This window comes from Dermacentor albipictus, chromosome 1 (assembly GCF_038994185.2).
Source record: "Dermacentor albipictus isolate Rhodes 1998 colony chromosome 1, USDA_Dalb.pri_finalv2, whole genome shotgun sequence".
Taxonomy (NCBI): Eukaryota; Metazoa; Arthropoda; class Arachnida; order Ixodida; family Ixodidae; genus Dermacentor; species Dermacentor albipictus.
Window position 1 is genome coordinate 241,071,646 of NC_091821.1, and position 18,285 is coordinate 241,089,930.

Here is an 18,285-nt window from a genome sequence, read left to right on the forward strand (position 1 = left end):
GCCAACGCTCGAGCGACGGCCATTCGCGATCCTTCATCGAGAAATACGACGCTTAGAGCGCGCGGCCAAAGCAGGCAAGGACTCGGAAGGATTTTCAGCTGCTTCGTTTTATCACGGCGCGCCTCAGAATGCTCCGCTCGCACGTGGCTTCACCCATGTTGTTTTGTAATCGCGCCGTGGACTCGAACGTGTGGCCCCGTCCACGATACCCTCCTATGCGCAAGCGAAGCACGCGGCGCTAGACCGCGCTGCCGTGCATTCATTCCGGCTCATCGGGCGTTTTCTCCTCTTCCGAATGACAAAGGCTTCGCCGAGCGGTTCTGCGCCGACCGAGGAGTCGCCGCCGCCGTCACCCAGCCAGCAGCTGACACCGCGCGGCAGCCCCTGCGACGAGCGGCCGTCCCCGTGGCGCCGGGTGGCCAGCTTCACGGCAGTCGGTCACAGGGCAGGACCCGAGGACGGCACGACTCTGCGGAACGGGTGAGTATAGTGCCGGCCCGGCCACCGACAACCGCGTCAACGTGCAAATTTGCGCTTGTGACAGAAGCAACGACGCCTCCGCAGAGGCGGAGTTCCACGCGACACACTGTATACTGAGCGCAGACAGTTGGCACCGTGTCTCGCGTGATCTTCGTGTTCTGTTTCATTGCGCTGAATAATTGAATGTCTTTTCCCGCGTGAACTAATTTTTGCCCCATGTAAAACGCTCAATGTTAAGTTAACTTTGCGTGACTGCACCCATCGGGAAAAAGAAAATCTAAAGAGACGAATTAACAAATCTACGGCCTTCTGATATATTTAGACGGCTTAAGGGCTTTCAGACATGGATGTTCTTGTGAACTTAACTTTTTTTTTTCTTTTAGCAGGTAGTATACGCATATTATTCTGCAGGTTTCGTTACTCGACGTCACTGCCTCGTCTGGGCCGAGAATTTTGCAACATGCCCGTAATTTGAGCCCACGCAAGTGGTAGCAGCGATGACAAAGCTGTGCGATATCACGTTATTTTTTGCGCATGCATTTCTACGGGAACGTCATCAGAATACTACCGTGTGAGATAAGCTCGGCTTGCTTTCTCTGGAATCGCAGGGACACAATTTTCAGCTCGCAGGCATATTCACACTAAACGTTGACATTTCAGAGAGCGCATTGGACTTGTCTGGGCTCTCGGTATGACAACTTTTATGCAAAAGTTTAAAAAAAAAGGGGGGGGGGGTTACTGAGAGCGCTCATTCTGCAACTTGTGCATGTTACAATCATCATGAGGTATTTTGCGCAGGAGGCCGTGGTCATTGCGGTTGAAGAAGACTTACAAGAGTGATAAGAAGCACCGAAAGTCGCAGGACGATAATTCTCTCTCCACTGAAGGAAACAGCCCGACTGAGGCGAGTATACTCTTTAGTGTGCCTGCAGCTGACGAGATATCTTGCACGCTTCACTTATGTATGCGGATGGTCTTTATTTATTTTTTAAGCGAAGCTTTGCTCACCTCTTCCCCCACTTTGCGGGCGCGGCTGCTGCTATCTTTCCAATTATGCAACAACTTGAGCACCGGCATACGAGTATATGTACAACTGGGCGTGTTCCGCTGGGTATGTGTCCGAATAGACTTCGGTCTCTAGGTATGTGCAAATTGGGCATGTTCACTGGGTATGCGAACATTCTTGGCAAATCCTCCAGAACGGGTATGTGCCACTGCTAGGAGCCCGAACAGACAAGCACAACAAGATACAAGAATTGAAAAAGCCGGCAACAGAAAATTGAAGAAGTCAGCTACAGCGAAGTGAAAACGTCGGCATCAAAAACAGCGGAGCGTAGAGAAAGCAGTGAAGGGAACACAGAATGGCGCGTACTGACCGAGTGTGCGTTATGCTATACAGGGAAGTGAAGTCGGTGACGGAAAACTGAAGTCGCCTACAGAAGTGGAGAAGTTGGCAACGAAGCAGCCGAGTGTGGAGAAATGAGTTAAGTGAACAACCAATCGATTCTTGGCCAATCCTCCGTAGTGAGTATATAAACCGTAGACTGAGGCAAACCAACCAACCAAGACGGGACCATTGCGTGCCAGGAGCGTTGAGCTACATAGAAGGGAAGATGGAGAAGTGAAGCGAAGACATTTTGCACGAGCCATGTTTTGAGCCAACAACATTTCAGCAAACATCAACGAAACGTTTTCTTCGCTTATAACGTATTCCCACATTGACGTGGTATATCCGCCGATTTTTTTTTTAATTCAGAAGATTTGTAGTAAAAATATGAACCAAAGGGGCATAAATTACGTGGATGCGCAACCCTGTGTGATCCAGGTGCCGCAGAAAAGAGTTTGTACATTTGTGGTCCGTTATCGTACGGGTACAGTCCTCCAGAACATTAGACTTTAGCCTCCCGGGGCATCTTGTGCCTTATACCCTGACTACCAGGGCACTACCACAGAAGGCAACGAATGTACGGATGGTCTCGACTATTTGGGTTCCACGTCCTGTGTAAAATCGTGTTCCAGGACGAGGGAAGCGCCTCGTTGTTTGTTCATCTATATGTTGAACGCAAATATTTCAGCACGCCGTTTGAATGCCACACAAAGTTGTACCCGGCGATTTCGGTCTCGCTTGGCAGATTTGGCGTGTTTGGTCTCAGTACAGTCAGACGGACAAGACCGCGTGTCGTGGTATGCCTCTGCGCCTGCGTGACTGAAGTATTTGCGGCTATCGATATTCGCAGGGGGGGTCAACCATCATGTACACTCGGTCGGCTGAATTTTGCTGCCGCGAAGAGTCGAGTCTGACATATGTAGCGTTTGTTGATGGCTTCGGCGTCAGACAGATCTTCCGAATGGAAACGCTAGTGCCTCGAGGGCCAGCACGTGCCAGCATCGATGGCAGCGAGAGCGCAGACTTTCGAAGTGGCTTCATATTCTATCTGCGCTTTCTGCTGTACGTCTCACGAATTAAGTTCTGCATTAGAGTTTCAAAAAAAAAATGCTATGGTGTTGGGCTGCTGAGCACGAGGTCGCGGGATCGAATCCCGGCCGCCGCGGCCGCATTTCGATGGGGGCGAAATGCGAAAGCACCCGTGTACTTAGATTTAGGTGCACGTTAAAGAACCCCAGGTAGTCAAAATTTCCCGAGTCCTCCACTACGGCGTGCCTCATAATCAGAAAGTGGTTTTGGCACGTAAAACACCATAATTTAATTTTTAATTAATTAGTTTCCAAAAAAAAGTCCATCGCGTGACTGGCGAACAGTCAACGAAGAACTAATGAGACAAAATTCTTTAAAACGAAAAAAAAATGCCAAAAAGTGATAATAATATGGAAAAAGGAGGAGCAAACATTGTGTGTGTTGCATAATGTGTATAGAGAAGCTAAGGTGCCCAATTCGGTTTACAAGTACCGACAGCGAACCATCACTGATACTCTTCCTACTCTGCTCCAAACCGAGCTGGTTCGTTGCAATAGTGTGGCCGCTGTTTGTCTTTCCGCAGCCGACGCCGGCGAGCGTGGTAGCGGCAGCGCCAGGCAGCCGCGCCGTTCTGCGCTGCCAGCTCGACGTTCCATCCCTCCCGTCGGCGGCCGGGGCGGTGTCGTGGCGGCTGCCGGACGGCAGCAGCCTCCGGGCCCGCGCCCCGGGAGACGGGGCGCCCGTGCTCTTCCGCATGGGAGCCTCCGTGGACGAGGGCGAGTCCGCGGCGTCGTGCCGCGAGCAGTCGCTGGCCGACCGCTGCGTAGCGCGGCTGCACGCCGACGGCTCGAGCAGCCTGGAAGTTGCCCAGTGCGAGCCCCTGGACGCCGGCCTGTACGTCTGCGACCGCGTCGTGGACGGCGCCACCCGGCTGGCCGCCTCCACGCGGCTCGTCGTCGCCGCGGGTGCGTAGTGCGTGTTGTGTACCTGTCCCGAGCGAAACGCGTTTTTTTTTTTTATGCGAAGCATACTAGCCGCACAACTACGCTCTTCCTTGCTGCGCCGCGCGCGGCCGCGTAGCTACCATATATGACGTCATAACAGCTGCAAAAGCGGAGGCTCAACTCGTGCGCTCGCTTGCGGCCGCGTAGCTACATAGCCGGGTCTCAGCTCGTGCGCTCGCCTGCATGAGTTGTTTCTCCGTCTAGCCGAACCAAATATAGCCAAGCAACAGCAGTTCACCAGGCTAAACAGTGGTTCAACAACTAAAATAAAGGCTAGTATGCTTCGCATCCTGGGCTTAACCTTAGCTAAGCCACAGCCATTTTTAATACGGGCAGTAGAAAACGGAACAGGAAAATTTCTATCAAAACCGAAAAATCAGAATAGCGCGTGCCTTGCGTACCCCAAGCTATGAGACATATCTTTGTGGCACATTTCAACTTATCTCTGCGAGGTATGAATCTTGACTGGGGAAAAAAAATGGAATTGGGATCCACTACAGAAACCTGCTAGAACTGCGTTCTCGTTCGAATCAATTGTCATGAAAATTTCCGTATTCCATGAGGGGAAAAAAAAAACGAAGATAAGGCTGTGCGACGGTTCGGACACACCACTCTATATAACGTCGCCACTTGCTTGAAAGTCACGGATTAATGTCCAACTATTTCTAAATGTATCTATCCAGTTGTAGGGTTTTCTCACGGGGATAGAAGCACCTTCATATTGTTGATCCTTCTGCAAGTTTCCTGAGGTTTCGCTGCGCCTTACCACATAAATCTCAAGGCTACTCGTACTTCCGTGACTGAGCATTCCACAAAATGAACTCAAGCGCATAAAAATAATAATAATAATTAAAAAAAACGTCATAGACGGCAGCATTCGTTAACCGGAATGGTACCTAATACTTAACATTATGGCGAAACCCTTTTATGGGACTAAAGGAACTGTCATACTGCATCAGGCAGCTTTTCTTATAAAAGAGTGCTGTCTGCAGCATGCTGCCATCTATTTCGGAGTGTTTTCCATGCGCCCGAGTTAATTTCATGGTGTGGTATGTTCGTTTTAGTAAATAATCAGGTTGCTGTTACTTTTTAAAACACTCCTCCACCTCCGGAGACTAGCACTAGTTTTTAGACACCGGCCCACAAAGTTGCGGCGCAGTGCAAATTGCCGTTACGCTTGTTTTCCCAGAAAACCTTCTTGAAGCAATGTGGCATAAAACTGATCTAGAACACCAATGTATTTCATCTTTTATCTTCCGCCGCGAATGCCGAGGCTACCGAAACTCATGCTAGTTCACAGGACTCCTATACTACGTAGACATACGTTGAGAACACGCGCCTTAATGTAACGAATTAAATTTTATTCGTGAAATTTGTCAAATAATTATTTTATTTGCAATCACCGCCCAAATTGTTATGTCCGGCACTTCTGTGAACATCGATAAGCAAGATGATAACTTTATTTCGAGCGAAACACCTGTCATAAAATGTTTCCTAGTTTCCTTGTAGTTAACTATTTGTTTGTTTGTTTGTTTGTTTGTTTGTTTGTTTTTCATGGTCCTTTCTGGCGCAGCCGATATTGTGGTACCTCCGGGTAGCGTAGTTTCCTTGCTTGCTCCTCAAATAACAGCACCAGACCCCTACAGGTGGTACTGGCCATGAAGTTTACAGGAAAACGAGCTTCTTCGTTGCGTTTTGCTAGCATTCTTTCACGCGCGGTCGTCGACTTGCTTATACCGTGCGCGAAGGAAGCCATGGCGCTGACATCAGGATCGTGAAGGTCTTGACTGCAAGAAAAGGTACAAGAAAAATAACCCACGCGTGTAATCTTCTCTCTTTCCCTTTCTTTTTTTAAATTCTTTTTGAAATGCCGGCTCGTCCTGAAGTACACCGAGCAACGATACCGTTGCAAGAAGAAAAAAAAAAAACATTTGTCGGCAGGCAGGTCTCGTACTCGTGAAATTCTTATCCGCTGCGCATGTCGGTGAGTCAGTCGAGGCCCCTTCAGGCGGTACGGCTCCGCGGAATATTCCTTTGGTGTCTCTGATTTGCTCCATTATTTGTTAAGCCGTGCTACGTCACCGCTACAAATGGCACCTTTGTTGATATGCTAGCGGTTCTCACCTCTGACAGAGGAAGAATAGGGAGATGGAGCAACACATGCCCGCCTCTTCCTTGTTATCCAAGTTGGCTTTTAATTATGAAGGAAAAGATATAGACAGTTGGGGCTTCGCTCTACACATTGCACCCGCAAATCGTCACGTGGTCAAAAAAAAAAAAAAAACTCTCCATTCAGCAGGGCGAACGACTTTCTTCCAGGCAAGCCGAACGAACCAGGGCGACCGGAGTTGTTAAACGCCCAGGGGACCAAGTTGCAATTAAAATGGGAACCAGCTCAAGCAACTGACGACTGCCCAATGACCGGATACGTGGTTGAAAAAACTATCAAAGGTATGATGTCTCTCCGCTCTGGACGGGGCCCTCTCTCTTTTGTGTTGGTCGCTGTGAAATGAATTTAGCTGCTCTTTCACTCAGGTTTGAATGCTTGGGAGCCCGCCGGGCCAGCGACCACCCTCTGTACGCAGGTGATCCACTGCGATCCAGGCTGTTACACGTTCCGCGTCGTCAGCCATTCGGAGCTTGGAACGAGCAACCCGGGCCCACCTTCTGACGCAATTACGGTCACAGGTGCATGCGCTTATTTTCACCACACAAAAAGCGTATTGAAAAAAAAAGAAGCAAGTGTACTAATTGAACTGTCGTCAAATGATTGCGGCGCACTAAGTACTTGGGCGGTTCCTTATTAGAACACCAACCCCTTGAAACACCGTACGTATGTTGCCATTGTGCCCGTCTGAAGATATCGCGGGAACGCTCAGTGCGAAGCGAGTAGATTGTTCTCTCCTCGAGTGCCGATATACTCAGCTCCTAAGCACTGTAGACCTTGTCGTCCTTATCGGTGCTGGAGCAACACGCACGCTTTTGCGGCATCGTCGTTGTGCCGCGGAGTCAATTCGTAACGAAACGGTATAGGTCAATCTGCATTTTGTCCCGAACACCACCGTAGTAGGTTATCCCCTTACTTGTACGTGATCACGCGCGACTTTGCCATCTCCGTGGATACGCGGAGCTCCGGAAGCATCCATGGTGCGGATCTGTGCCGCACTTGCCAAATAAAGCAGCTATTTCCGAGGAAGTCGAGTCCCCTTGTCGGAACGTTGGCTCCGTGTTGAGGCTTCGCTTGTTCGGTCATTGTTCATCAATTCGTCTGTATCTTCCTTGACCCCATTTGTCCTGTTTGCATGCTTAAAGGTGGCAGAAGGAAAGACATCTAGATACGTGGGCATAAACGCTATCGCGCTTAAAACTTTGAAAAATAGAATTTATGGATTGCAGCCAAATACGCACGATCGGTAGCGCTGTGCAAGCAACGGGAATACCATTTGCCTGTACTCCTTGTATGAAAGTTACGCTTGGTGTGCAGTAAACAGTTCGATAAAATTGACACTCGTGTATATCGACGCAGGTGACACAGCGAAATCCCAGTCAGGTGTGGTCGAATGGAAAAAGAACTTTTCCGGATACGTCGAAGTGAGAGAGTGTGGAAGGCAAGTTTTCATTTTAGTTCTGAGTACTATATGTAATGTTTTGTTGGATCTCTTCAGCGGAAGCATTTTCTTTATTTGCTAGGCGAAGGAGGTTGGGAATTTTCTGGGGCATCCAACTTAAAATAATGATCTAAAAGTGAGCGCAGAGTGTTCGCACACGCGTCAGCTACGCCTGTATTTTGGGTCGATTATCCTTAATGAAAGGCGTAAATTACGGATTACAGTTGGTGAAGTAGTCGATGCCGGCGTGTATAGTTACTTCTGTCGCTGCGGAAGATAATCAGTGGGTAACAACACCCTTCTGCAGTTCTTTCTTACAAACTGAATAAACCACACGAAACTGACGCTGAATGCTTGCTCACTTTTAGTCTCTGTATTATGTTTCCGCACTGTTCTTTCTCTATAGTGCGCAAGGTATCCGCCAAGCTTGTAACGTCTCCACAATACGCTCATTAGAGTCGCCTCAGTTAATGTTTCGGAGGTTGAGGTTGAGCTCGAAACCGTTTGTTGTGCCTGGTCGAATCTACAGTCGAAGCTCGTTCAACAGGTGACGCGTGGTGCAGTGGAACATTCCCGAAGTTCAGATGAGCGGATTTCAGGATCAATTGGCATCACCTCGCCATGCCCTTTCTTTGCAGCAGTCGTCCACCTTGAAATGATAAGCATTGTATTCATCCACCGCGGTGGACGTATAGATCCACCGCGGATGTATACAATGGATTAGCGACTATGGCGTTGCGCTGCTAAGCACGAGATCGCGGTTTGGCATGGCGGCCGCGTTTCGATGGGGGCCAAAATGCAAAAACGCTTGTGTACCGTGCGTTGGGTGCAAGAAACCCCGGGTGGTCAAAATTAATCCGGAGTCCGCCACTACGGTGTGCCTCATACTGAGATTGTGGTTTTGGCACGTAAGACACCAGAATTTTGCTTTTCTTTAATAAGCTCTGGTTCGCGCCCTTGCGTGCTGTCAGTCTATATGTAGGTCGGCACGTTATTTCTCGCGTTTGCAGACTGACCCCCATTATTCGTTGAGGTTATTAGCTTACAGTTTGTTACCTGCTCTTTCAGGGGACGATTTTCCGTCGTGAAGAAGTGCATCAACAACGTAACAGGTGAAAGGGTAAGCACTTCCTTTCATTACTTTTAGAAAAGCCTCTTTTAGCACGTTGTTTCGCGAGCTGGCAGCTTAGGAGACAGTATATGTAGTGCGCATGGGTGTCAGTTTATAACTTGTCTGGTGTGAAAACCCTCCCTTTTCTCTTGTGTTGTCCATGTTAGTCTCGCGTCCCGATTCAGCTGGTGATCCTGCAGCAGCCGATATGCATGGAGAAAAGGAGCTCGAAAACTAGAGAACTTGCGACAAACTCCACTCTTATAAGTTTTGTTGAAACGGCATGTCGACGCGCCGCTTGTTTAAAAGTTCTCTTCACATAGATTGTCGCGTGCGAGTTGTGTCTGCATTTTTTTGTTTTGTTTAGAATGTGCACAGTCGACTCATGGCCTTACACTTTCTGCCCGGTAATGTCTGCGGACTTTCTGCAAACCACCCGCTCGGAAGTCTGTGGACTACGAATAGACCATAGAAGCAGAATTGCTATATATTATATAGAAAGTATGTAAACTTCACATAGGCAAAATGATAAGCCTGTAAGAAGTCGATGTTTTTTTTTATGTATAATAGTAACGTGTGACGGCACGATATTCTTCGTCTTCCAATCCATTGTAACTATCGTCCCCATCAATGAAGAGCTTTTGGCCTCGCGCCTTTGCTGCAGGCGCGCGGCCTCCGCATTCCTGCGACGCGTCGCTTTTGTCCCTACTAACGTGCGAAAACCTGAGTGATGCTGAGCCTACTTCTCGAAGTAAAACATCGGCACAGAGCTGTTAGGCGTTGCTCGAATGCGTTGACATTGTGTAACTGCGCGGAACAGGGTGATGTTTATGTTGCCCGCAGCTTATCTTCAAGTTGGCCGTTGCTCATAAAGCTATAGACAACCGATCAGTGGAGAAACAAAAGCTCGAAGAGCGCTAATTTGTCCTCTTGTTTGCGTGACCTGCCCTCAGTTGACTTCCTCTGTCCGCAGGTAGCAGCCAAGGTTATCGGCTTCCAGCAGCAGTCACGTGCCACAGTGGAGCACGAGTGCCGTATGTTGGCTAGCCTCCAGCACGACGGCATTGTTGAGCTGCTCGAATGCTACCGCACGCCGAGCAGCCACATCCTAGTGTTCCCATTGTGCGTAAGCTTTGGCGCTTGTGTTTTTGGCAATGCATGAGAGCTTTCTCTCGCAAGTAACGCAAAAGGTCTCTACTCCCTGCTGACATGACACGAGTATAGAGTTATTCTGAAGCTTCGCAGTTCAACATTATGAGTCATTCCGAAAGTACACCATTCAAAAACACGTTTGGGAATGCTATAAAAAACATACCATTCGTCGTAGAAGTCTTCTTCCTCTTAGACGTAAGCAAACTGACCTTGATTCAAGCACTTTGTGGCACGTACCTTTGGATATTATGATAAAGCGATACTCATTACCAAGGGAAATATATATATATATATATATATATATATATATATGTAAACGCACAAAGCTAATAAAGTTGGATGGTTGTGGTGTAACGGATAGAGTTGGCGTTACCGCATTTGCTGTCCACCTATGATGCGGAAGGAATGTCGATCGGGTTCTTGGCGCGTGTTGTGCGGCTTTGTTCTACAACAGAGAAAACGAGAATAACGGGACTTTAAAAAAAGCCTGTAATTTTTTTGTGCAGTTCAAAGAGAGAGCGAGAGAAGGCTCTTTATTAGAAGGCAGATATTTCTGTCAGCAGATATTTTTGCCGTGCTAATCCGTTAAAAAAAATATGGAATGGAGAATAAAAATAAATATGAAATGCGCGACCTGCACTGATCATAATATTTGCAGGTGAGGCAATGGGTGAATCCAGGTTTTCCTATATCATAAAGTGAACTTTCCTTATAATTTTCAGAGAAACACAATTTATGATAAGTATTCGAGCAATAAATCCAAGACCCGCCTCTGTATTGAAGGGGCAAGCATAGGACCTGATATGCTAGGTAACGTTAGCGGAGCGTGACAAATCATGCCATGCAGATTCATGTGTGGATAATCGGTTCAGCGTTCACGGGAGGTGGTTGTCAGCAGAGTTCTACTGCACAAACTTTCAGTACGACGTGCCGGTTTTACTTGACTTTGCTGACGTGCGATGACATGCGTGTCTACAGATTTGTTTTTCTTTATCGCCGAGATCGCGAATTACAAGCGTTGTGGTTTGTATTGGTCTTTTGCAGCATCGAAGGGCTCCGGCTCTTTGATCACGTCTGCGTGCAGTGGAGCTTCTACAGCGAGCACACGGTGTCGCATTACTTGGCTCAGTTGCTCAGCGCTCTTGATTACATTCACCTCTGTGGCATTGCGCACCTTGATATAAAGGTTAGTGAAAAACAAAGTGCATATTTGCTCCATTCTCTCCGTGCATTAACTTTTAGCTAATTGTCGAGGGCAATAAATAATCGCGGAATTTTAGTTTTCGTGGAGTATGTGATGAGCAGCGTACCACTGGTCATACGTGTCTGTTCTGAATCCTTACGCTTTTCGCGTTTATTTGCTCCGAGCTGAGCTCATTCCACACGATGCTTCATTTCATGGAAGCAACAGAAAAAGACCACAAAACATCCGAGTAGTTGTCAATGGATTAAGTGAAGGAGGTGTCACAATTCTACAACACAAGTCATCGAAGCTTTTCCTTGTCTGCGTAAGCTACAGTTTGGTCTATATATACACGCTCCTCAGTTGGAAATTAACATTGTATCCGTTATATTGCCAGTAACCTGCCGGAACCGTGGAACTACCCGTCACCACCCCGTCACATTCAACTCTGCCTTAGCAAGCCACGCCACTTGTCCGAAATATATTGCATAAAGCGCGCAGGGTGGAAAGGATTCCTAATTGTGCAAAAGGCTGTGTCATTCTTCTGCTGAGGACGAGGTCGCGGCTTCAATATTTCCGCTTGCGACAGTCGCATTCTAACGGGCGCGGAACTGTAAAGAGCTTGTGGACTGGCCTTAATTGGTGCACGTTAAAGAAATCCAGATGGTCTAAATTAACCCGGAGGCTTTCTTTTTCGTGCATTTTCTCACCTCCTCTCCCAACCGAAACGGAAGGAACCCTGGCGTATAAAGGAGCTATGAAAGATTTTTTTACACAGACACACACACACACACAAAAAAAAGTGGAGAGCGTGTTTTACCTAGTCTTCATGCAGCGGCGCAGGTATGCTCCGGAGGGCCCATCTCTGAACTCCTATACGAAGATTTTATCACATCCGGAAGCAATAAAGCCACGTAGGTGGCGCTGACGCTCCTGTGATGCTATACAATATTATCCTATATGGGATACGACCGAGAGACTGGGGTGTCCTCCATCACACACGAGGAGATTTCTGCCACTGGATCCTCAGTGTCACCCTTTTCCCGTTCGATAAACCTATCTCCCTTTCCCCAGTTATAGCCGTCATATGCAAAGTAAAATGCTTTATTCGTTCGTTTATTTACAGAAAGTTCTATACGGCGGGCTGAACTAGCTTACCCTGGGTCTGCTGCACTGCAAAATTCACGCAGGATTTAAATGCTGGAGAGGGGGAACAAGTTTCGCCTTGAATACATATAGCGTCCCAGCTAGAGATGCCTGCAAGTTTATGCGAGTCCCGTGTACTGGTCTGTTTTCTCTCCTTTACAGCCAGAGAATCTGCTCGTGGAAGAATGCAGCGACAGGTTGAAGCTGATTGACTTCGGTAACGCTCGTAGAGTGTTCGGAGACGAATGCAAAATGTCCGTAATCGGCACGGCTGAGTTCATGGCGCCCGAGGTGCTCAAAAACTACCCTCTCAGCACCCGCGCCGACCTCTGGTGAGATTCTTACTTATTGGAATTGTGAATGAACGTGTTCTTAGCGTCCTTCCAGGTTTCGTGCTCTCTGAAATTCACCAGCCTGCATATTTATTCGTGGTAGCTATCACCGCAGAAATTCACACGCGGACAAAAAAAAAAGAAAAGAAAAAAGAACGACTAGAACGTAGATGAGAGCACTGGAAAGACACGAAACTCTACTTTAACAATTGTTTCAAAGCTTGGAATTTTTTCAGGCTCAATTGTTTCTTTTTCCTTTTTCTTTCAATGTTCATTACGTACACTAAACATTTTCACACCCTTAAAGGTGCTGGTTTGCTAGTTTATTCCATTGCACGCCACAGCGAGCTTGAACTGCACCTGCGATAAAAAAAAAAAAAACTCTAGGTTGAAACTGGTTATTAGTCCTGGCCACCTGGTGCGCGCATCTAGATGTCTAACACAAAGGTTTGATAGTGATAGCTTTAAGGCTTAGTTCAGGAATTTTTCGTGTCATCTTTCACAGCTATCATCATGCCTCAAAGTCGCATACTTTGGCCGGTCATTATACGGGTGTTTTATTTTAATGCTAACAGAATTTTTCTTAAATCGCCAGTGGCATATAGCGCAGACCTACTCAATAATCTGGGTCACTCAAAGAGGAACAGAATACTGAGACTAAAAGTAATTATGCGAAATTGTATAATTAACAAAATTTTCCTAATAAGTTTTTAAGGTTAATTACATTAGAGCACATCTTGCAATACGCGAATTGAAGCCAGTGATTTCACAAGGCACGTTCAAGTGGAACGAATTTTGTAACTAACACTAGTTTTGAGATAAGCGATGTCAGAACTGCGATAAGAATGCACTGTTGTTCCACTTAGGCTTTTAACAAAACTGCTTTCTATATACTGTAGAACAAAAGTTATTGGAACACCAATGCATTTTGTGGCAAACTTTGGGAACGTACACCTCGAAAGTGATGTCGTCCTCAGATTTTATTCCAAATGGATATGTCATTCGAAGTCACCAGCTGCAATTCATAAATTACAATTAGCGCCTTAATCTAATTAGGTTTAATGTTAATTATAACAGCTTCGCTAATTAGCCAAATATTCATTTTAATGTTTTGCGGAAATAATATTAGCCTCGGAGAGTAATCTAACTCAAGGAAGAGAATTGTGCTACAAGCCGCTGGTGATTTTTAAAAATCCTGCTGGTGCAAAAAAAAAAAAAACGTATGTATGTGTGTATGTATCTGGGAAAAAGAAATAGCGAATAAGTGAATTCGAAAATTTAGCCAATTAATCTGTACTTAGTTATATAGGCCTCATTGTTGCATAACCTATCGTTCTTCACATGGGTTCATTTCGCACTCTAGAATAGGACAAGTTTTGCAGGCTAGGGGGCACCGAGCCCCCTTCATAACGTTTGCGGTGCCCCATCTCTCCCGATCCCTCTCCCTTTCCCTGACTTCTCGCCTGTGGATGCCTTCAGGACACGGAAGGCGATAAACCCTTTTCGCGGCGATCCCGTGGGCGGCGCCACGTTTGATTACCTGGTGACACGTCCATTGCTTGCCTCAGCTGCCTCCGTTGCCTCCGTACTTACACTGAATGTACGTGACGCCGGTGCGGCTCAGAAAAGCTTTGTTTCAGCGGACATCGTAGGTGGTAACTAGGTGGACGACACGAAACTTTGGTCACAGCTTCAGAGGACATTTATGCGTTTTCAGAGCTCATTACGTCTTGTGCAAACGGCACGCTCAGCGTGTACGGTGCTTGTACTAAAAGCGGGGCTAGAGATGTATTCGAAACTGTCCAAACCTAATTACGCTTGCGAATTAAATCAGGATCGATGTGTTTTGCTCTTCGTTCATAATTTGGCAAACACTTCGAAGCAGGGGCTTGTCATGTTTCTGACTCGGTAAAGCTCTTTGGTGCGGTCACTATCTGATTGATTGTTTATTTTCTGCCTAATCGCTCGCGGGTGGGCTCAGTCGCGATATTTTATTCTGGCTGCGCACAAGAGCTTGGAACGTAGGTGTGCCTAAGTAACGCTTTTGTACAAAAACTAGCTTGCATGCACTAGATCGCGCGAAACTTATTCTCGAACGAAAACAAGCCGTGGGTCGCGGGGTCGAATCACGGCCGCGGCGGCCGCATTTCGATGCGGATGAAATGCAACAACTCCCGTGTACCGGGCATTGATTGCACCTTAAAGAACCTCAGGTGGTCAAAATTAATCCGGAGTCAATCACTACGGCGTGCCTCATAATCAAATTGGGGTTGGGACACGTAAAGCCACACAAGGTAATTTCAATTTTCAACATATATTAATTGGTGCAAGATCAAACATTGGTGTCAATTTAGTTCACCAAGCGCAACCGATTGTGAATGCAGACAAGTCATCCAGCCGTGCTTTATGAATTTTTCGTGTTGCAAAGCAGAAATTATTTTGACTGATTTTATGGCATCGTGTTTTCCAGTATTGTACTACGTTATACAATTATACAAACCAGCACATACCTTACTGCTTTCTTAGAGGATTTACTGCTTTATATAACCCGTCCTCCATCAACCCCCGCCCTCCCCATTCTGATGATATACCTGCTGTCCCAACTAAATATCAACAAGAATTTTAAAACATAACGGAGGGCTTTACGCGCACGGGGCCCATGCTGATGAACGTTATTCATGCTATACACGAATATTTTTAAAAATTGTGCACAGTTAATTACCTGATTAGAATAGTTAGCTAAGCATGAATTCATTTAACCGATACGTTGTCAATGCAATGTTGCGGAGGATATTGAGGATAGGGCGATAACAGTGTTTGCAGCAACCTATAGGTCTTGCGGCGAGTGTCTCATTTCAGGAATAGCCAGCCGTTTGTGCGCAGGTGCGAGTGCAAGAGGGGCGAGAGAGAAAATCTGGGGGCTTTTGCTCATTGAATGTCTGACTTTGCCCAGGTACTACGAAGGAGACGTTTCTTTGCTCGTTTTGTACGCGTTTGTCCCTATAGGCGTGCCGGAATTGCGGTTTGAGGTCGTGTGTGTCTGTGTCTGTTGGTCGTCCACAAGTGCACGGGTGTTTTCGCATTTCGCCCACATCCAAATGGGGCCGCCGTGGTCAGGATTCGATTCCGCGATCTCGTGCCCAGGAGCCCAACACCATAGCCACTAAGCAATCATGGCGGGTGCGTTAGAACAAAAGACAGCACAAGACAGGTTGCTTTAGGTAATTTCTCGGCATCCTCTTCAACGTTTGCGTTGACAACTTATCGATTAAATAGCTTAATAAGAATTAGCTAATTAGCCTAATTACATAATTATTTGTACACAATGAAAAATACCCATGACTAGCACGAACCGACGTCCGTAGAGCGCCGCTCGCATAAAGCCATCCTGGATTTTTTCTTCTTTTTAATTTCTTTTCTTTATTTGCTTAGGGCAGTCTGTATACATGTGTATATACCAGGTGTTTCCGCGAATACTTTAGGTACTATTCAAAAATAGCCGTTTTCAAATAAAAGGACGTTCCCTTTGGAGGCATCCTTCGCGCTGCGGATGTCGCACCGCGCTGGCTGCTCGCTGCTGGGTGGCGCAAGCAGAGCGTCGCGTCAAGGGGCGCGGCTTTGCGCTGGCTGTAGCCTCCAAGTTTACCTTTCGCGTGCTCTGATGGCCGAAACTCGACTTGCCACAGTTCTGAGGGTAATCGATTTTTTCCAGATCCAAAAGTTCATATGGTTTGTATGGAGAGCCGGCTGAAACTCAAAGTTTAAAAGTTACTTAATGGATGTCTGTTAATCAGCGACTAACTACCCCGTACCACACGTCACCCCGTGGTCGCCACCAATGAAGGCATGCCTCCGAAGGAGCCGCCCTTTTGTTTCAAAGCGGCTGTTCTTAAGGATTGCTTAAGATTCCGTAGAAACACCCTGTATACATACAGGCAATTTTTGAAAAATATAAAAGCGTTTGCTGAAACACCCGGTATATTAAAGCACCAACATAAATTAGCAGGGAGCTGCTTGCTGAAGCTTCATTTATTTGGTACTACTTTATATTTGCACGGGCGGGTCTAATCAAACACAGCGAGTTCTTTGTTCGTTCTCGTGCGTGTTCATTTGTACCGCTTCAATATAGCAGCTCAAAAGAAATTGCTGCAGAGCCTTCGATCATAAACATTGTATTACCGGCTCCGTGCTTATGAAGGGTGCCCAGGAATGATGCAATCAGTTACTTCAGTACTTTTCATTCCTTTTCTGTTTGCTCTCTCGGTCGCTCGTGCGTTTGTTTTCTTGCTGACTTTCTTTATTTCTAGCTCTTCTTTGCTTGCTCGCTTGCTTCACGAAAACTCGTGCTGAGCAGCGTGATTTGTTGGCTGAACGAAAATCGTTGCTTCGTCATCACCAGCAGGCGGCTAGATGCTGACGTACTGCTGAGCTCAGTCGGAGTGTCAGAACTCTGCAGATCTGCTTGAATTCGTTGGGCATACTGATATGGTGCAATTGACAGAAAGTGCATCCTAAAGGGATTCCGAGTGCATTATGTACTCTCCGGAAAGTGTATATATATGTGTGTTTTGGCTGAACTTAGCCGAGTTATTATTCTGGTAACCGTTAACCGCTGCGCCTTTTACAGGAGCACAGGCGTCCTGCTATACGTGTTTTTGGTTGGCCTCTCACCTTTCCTGGGTGCCACTGAGAATGAAACATGTGCGAACATTGAAGCTGCAGCGTATGCCATCCCTACTTCAGCTTCCGTCTCTGAACATTCACTTGATCTTATATCCAAGCTGCTGGCTGCGAACCCACAGAAGCGTCTCTCTGCCAGTAAAGCTCTAGCACATTACTGGATAAAGGCAAGTGATCCAGAGCGTAGTTTCTTTCACATATCTTCCAGAACTTCATGGACATTTGCCTTCCTTCCTTTACTGTTGTTTTGTGCAGGAGGCACCAAGAACTCAGAACTTAAGCTCTTCTCCTCTGAGAGAATTTGTGAAGCGAAGAGATGAACTGGTAGGCTATAAAGTGAGTACAGAAGGCCTATATATGAAGACAAATGCATGAATATGCATTTTTTTTGTTTTTTGATAGGTGCTGACAACTGGACTGACACCATCATGACAAAGGTTGGATTCAAGGACAGTCATCGACTAGTGTATATATGGGCACCTGCCGCAGAAGATTTTTAATTTTTAAGATGGCCAAGTGGAGAGACACAGTCAAAAAGACTGTGAGATGGCCAATTCCATTTATATTATGTAAAATAAAGACTGCACTTGAAGAATGTAAAGAAACTTCCAACGCAACATACTATGGCTTGAGTTGCAATTCCATGACCTTGTGCCCGATAACATGGCTAGTTGGTGCGATTTATTGCAACCTATCAGCTTTTGTGTCTCAAACTGTGCATGTGTAATAAATCATTTTCATCTTTCTTATTTACGGGATTGAGCCACACTCCCCAACGTTTGGAAACTCATCTCCACAACGTTAAATTTTCATAACTGTTGTCGAAATTGCATGTCTCGAACTTCCAAGCCTCTTAAGGTAGTTTTAAAACGTTGCATATATATATATATATATATATATATATGTATATATACAAGTGCAAGTGCAAGTATATATATGTACTTGCACTTACGAATTGAATTAAATAAATAATTAATTAACGGGAATGAAAGTGGATGAAAAAACTTGCCGTAGGTGGGGAACGATCCCACGTCTTCCAATTACGCATGCGATGCTTTACCAATTGAGCTACAGCGGCGCCGTTTTCCCATCCACTTTCTTGGGTATTTATGTTTTACTACTAGAACCAACCCTGGGAGTGTTAGCGCCACCACTCACAAACCTTGGTGGCGT

General features: G+C 46.4%; 1 protein-coding gene across 1 annotated transcript; it reads left to right on the forward strand.

Moving 5' to 3' along the window:
* LOC135901583 (kalirin-like) lies at positions 1 to 17,729 on the forward strand. The gene is made up of 13 exons (XM_065431404.1): positions 1 to 480; positions 1,279 to 1,384; positions 3,480 to 3,861; positions 6,220 to 6,351; positions 6,436 to 6,588; positions 7,427 to 7,508; positions 8,577 to 8,628; positions 9,593 to 9,741; positions 10,816 to 10,957; positions 12,263 to 12,432; positions 17,060 to 17,279; positions 17,368 to 17,448; positions 17,515 to 17,729. Exons 1-13 carry the CDS (start codon positions 296 to 298, stop codon positions 17,542 to 17,544), a joined length of 1,884 nt encoding a protein of 627 aa, XP_065287476.1. The 5' UTR covers positions 1 to 295; the 3' UTR covers positions 17,545 to 17,729.
* The last annotated feature ends 556 nt before the right edge of the window (positions 17,730 to 18,285 follow it).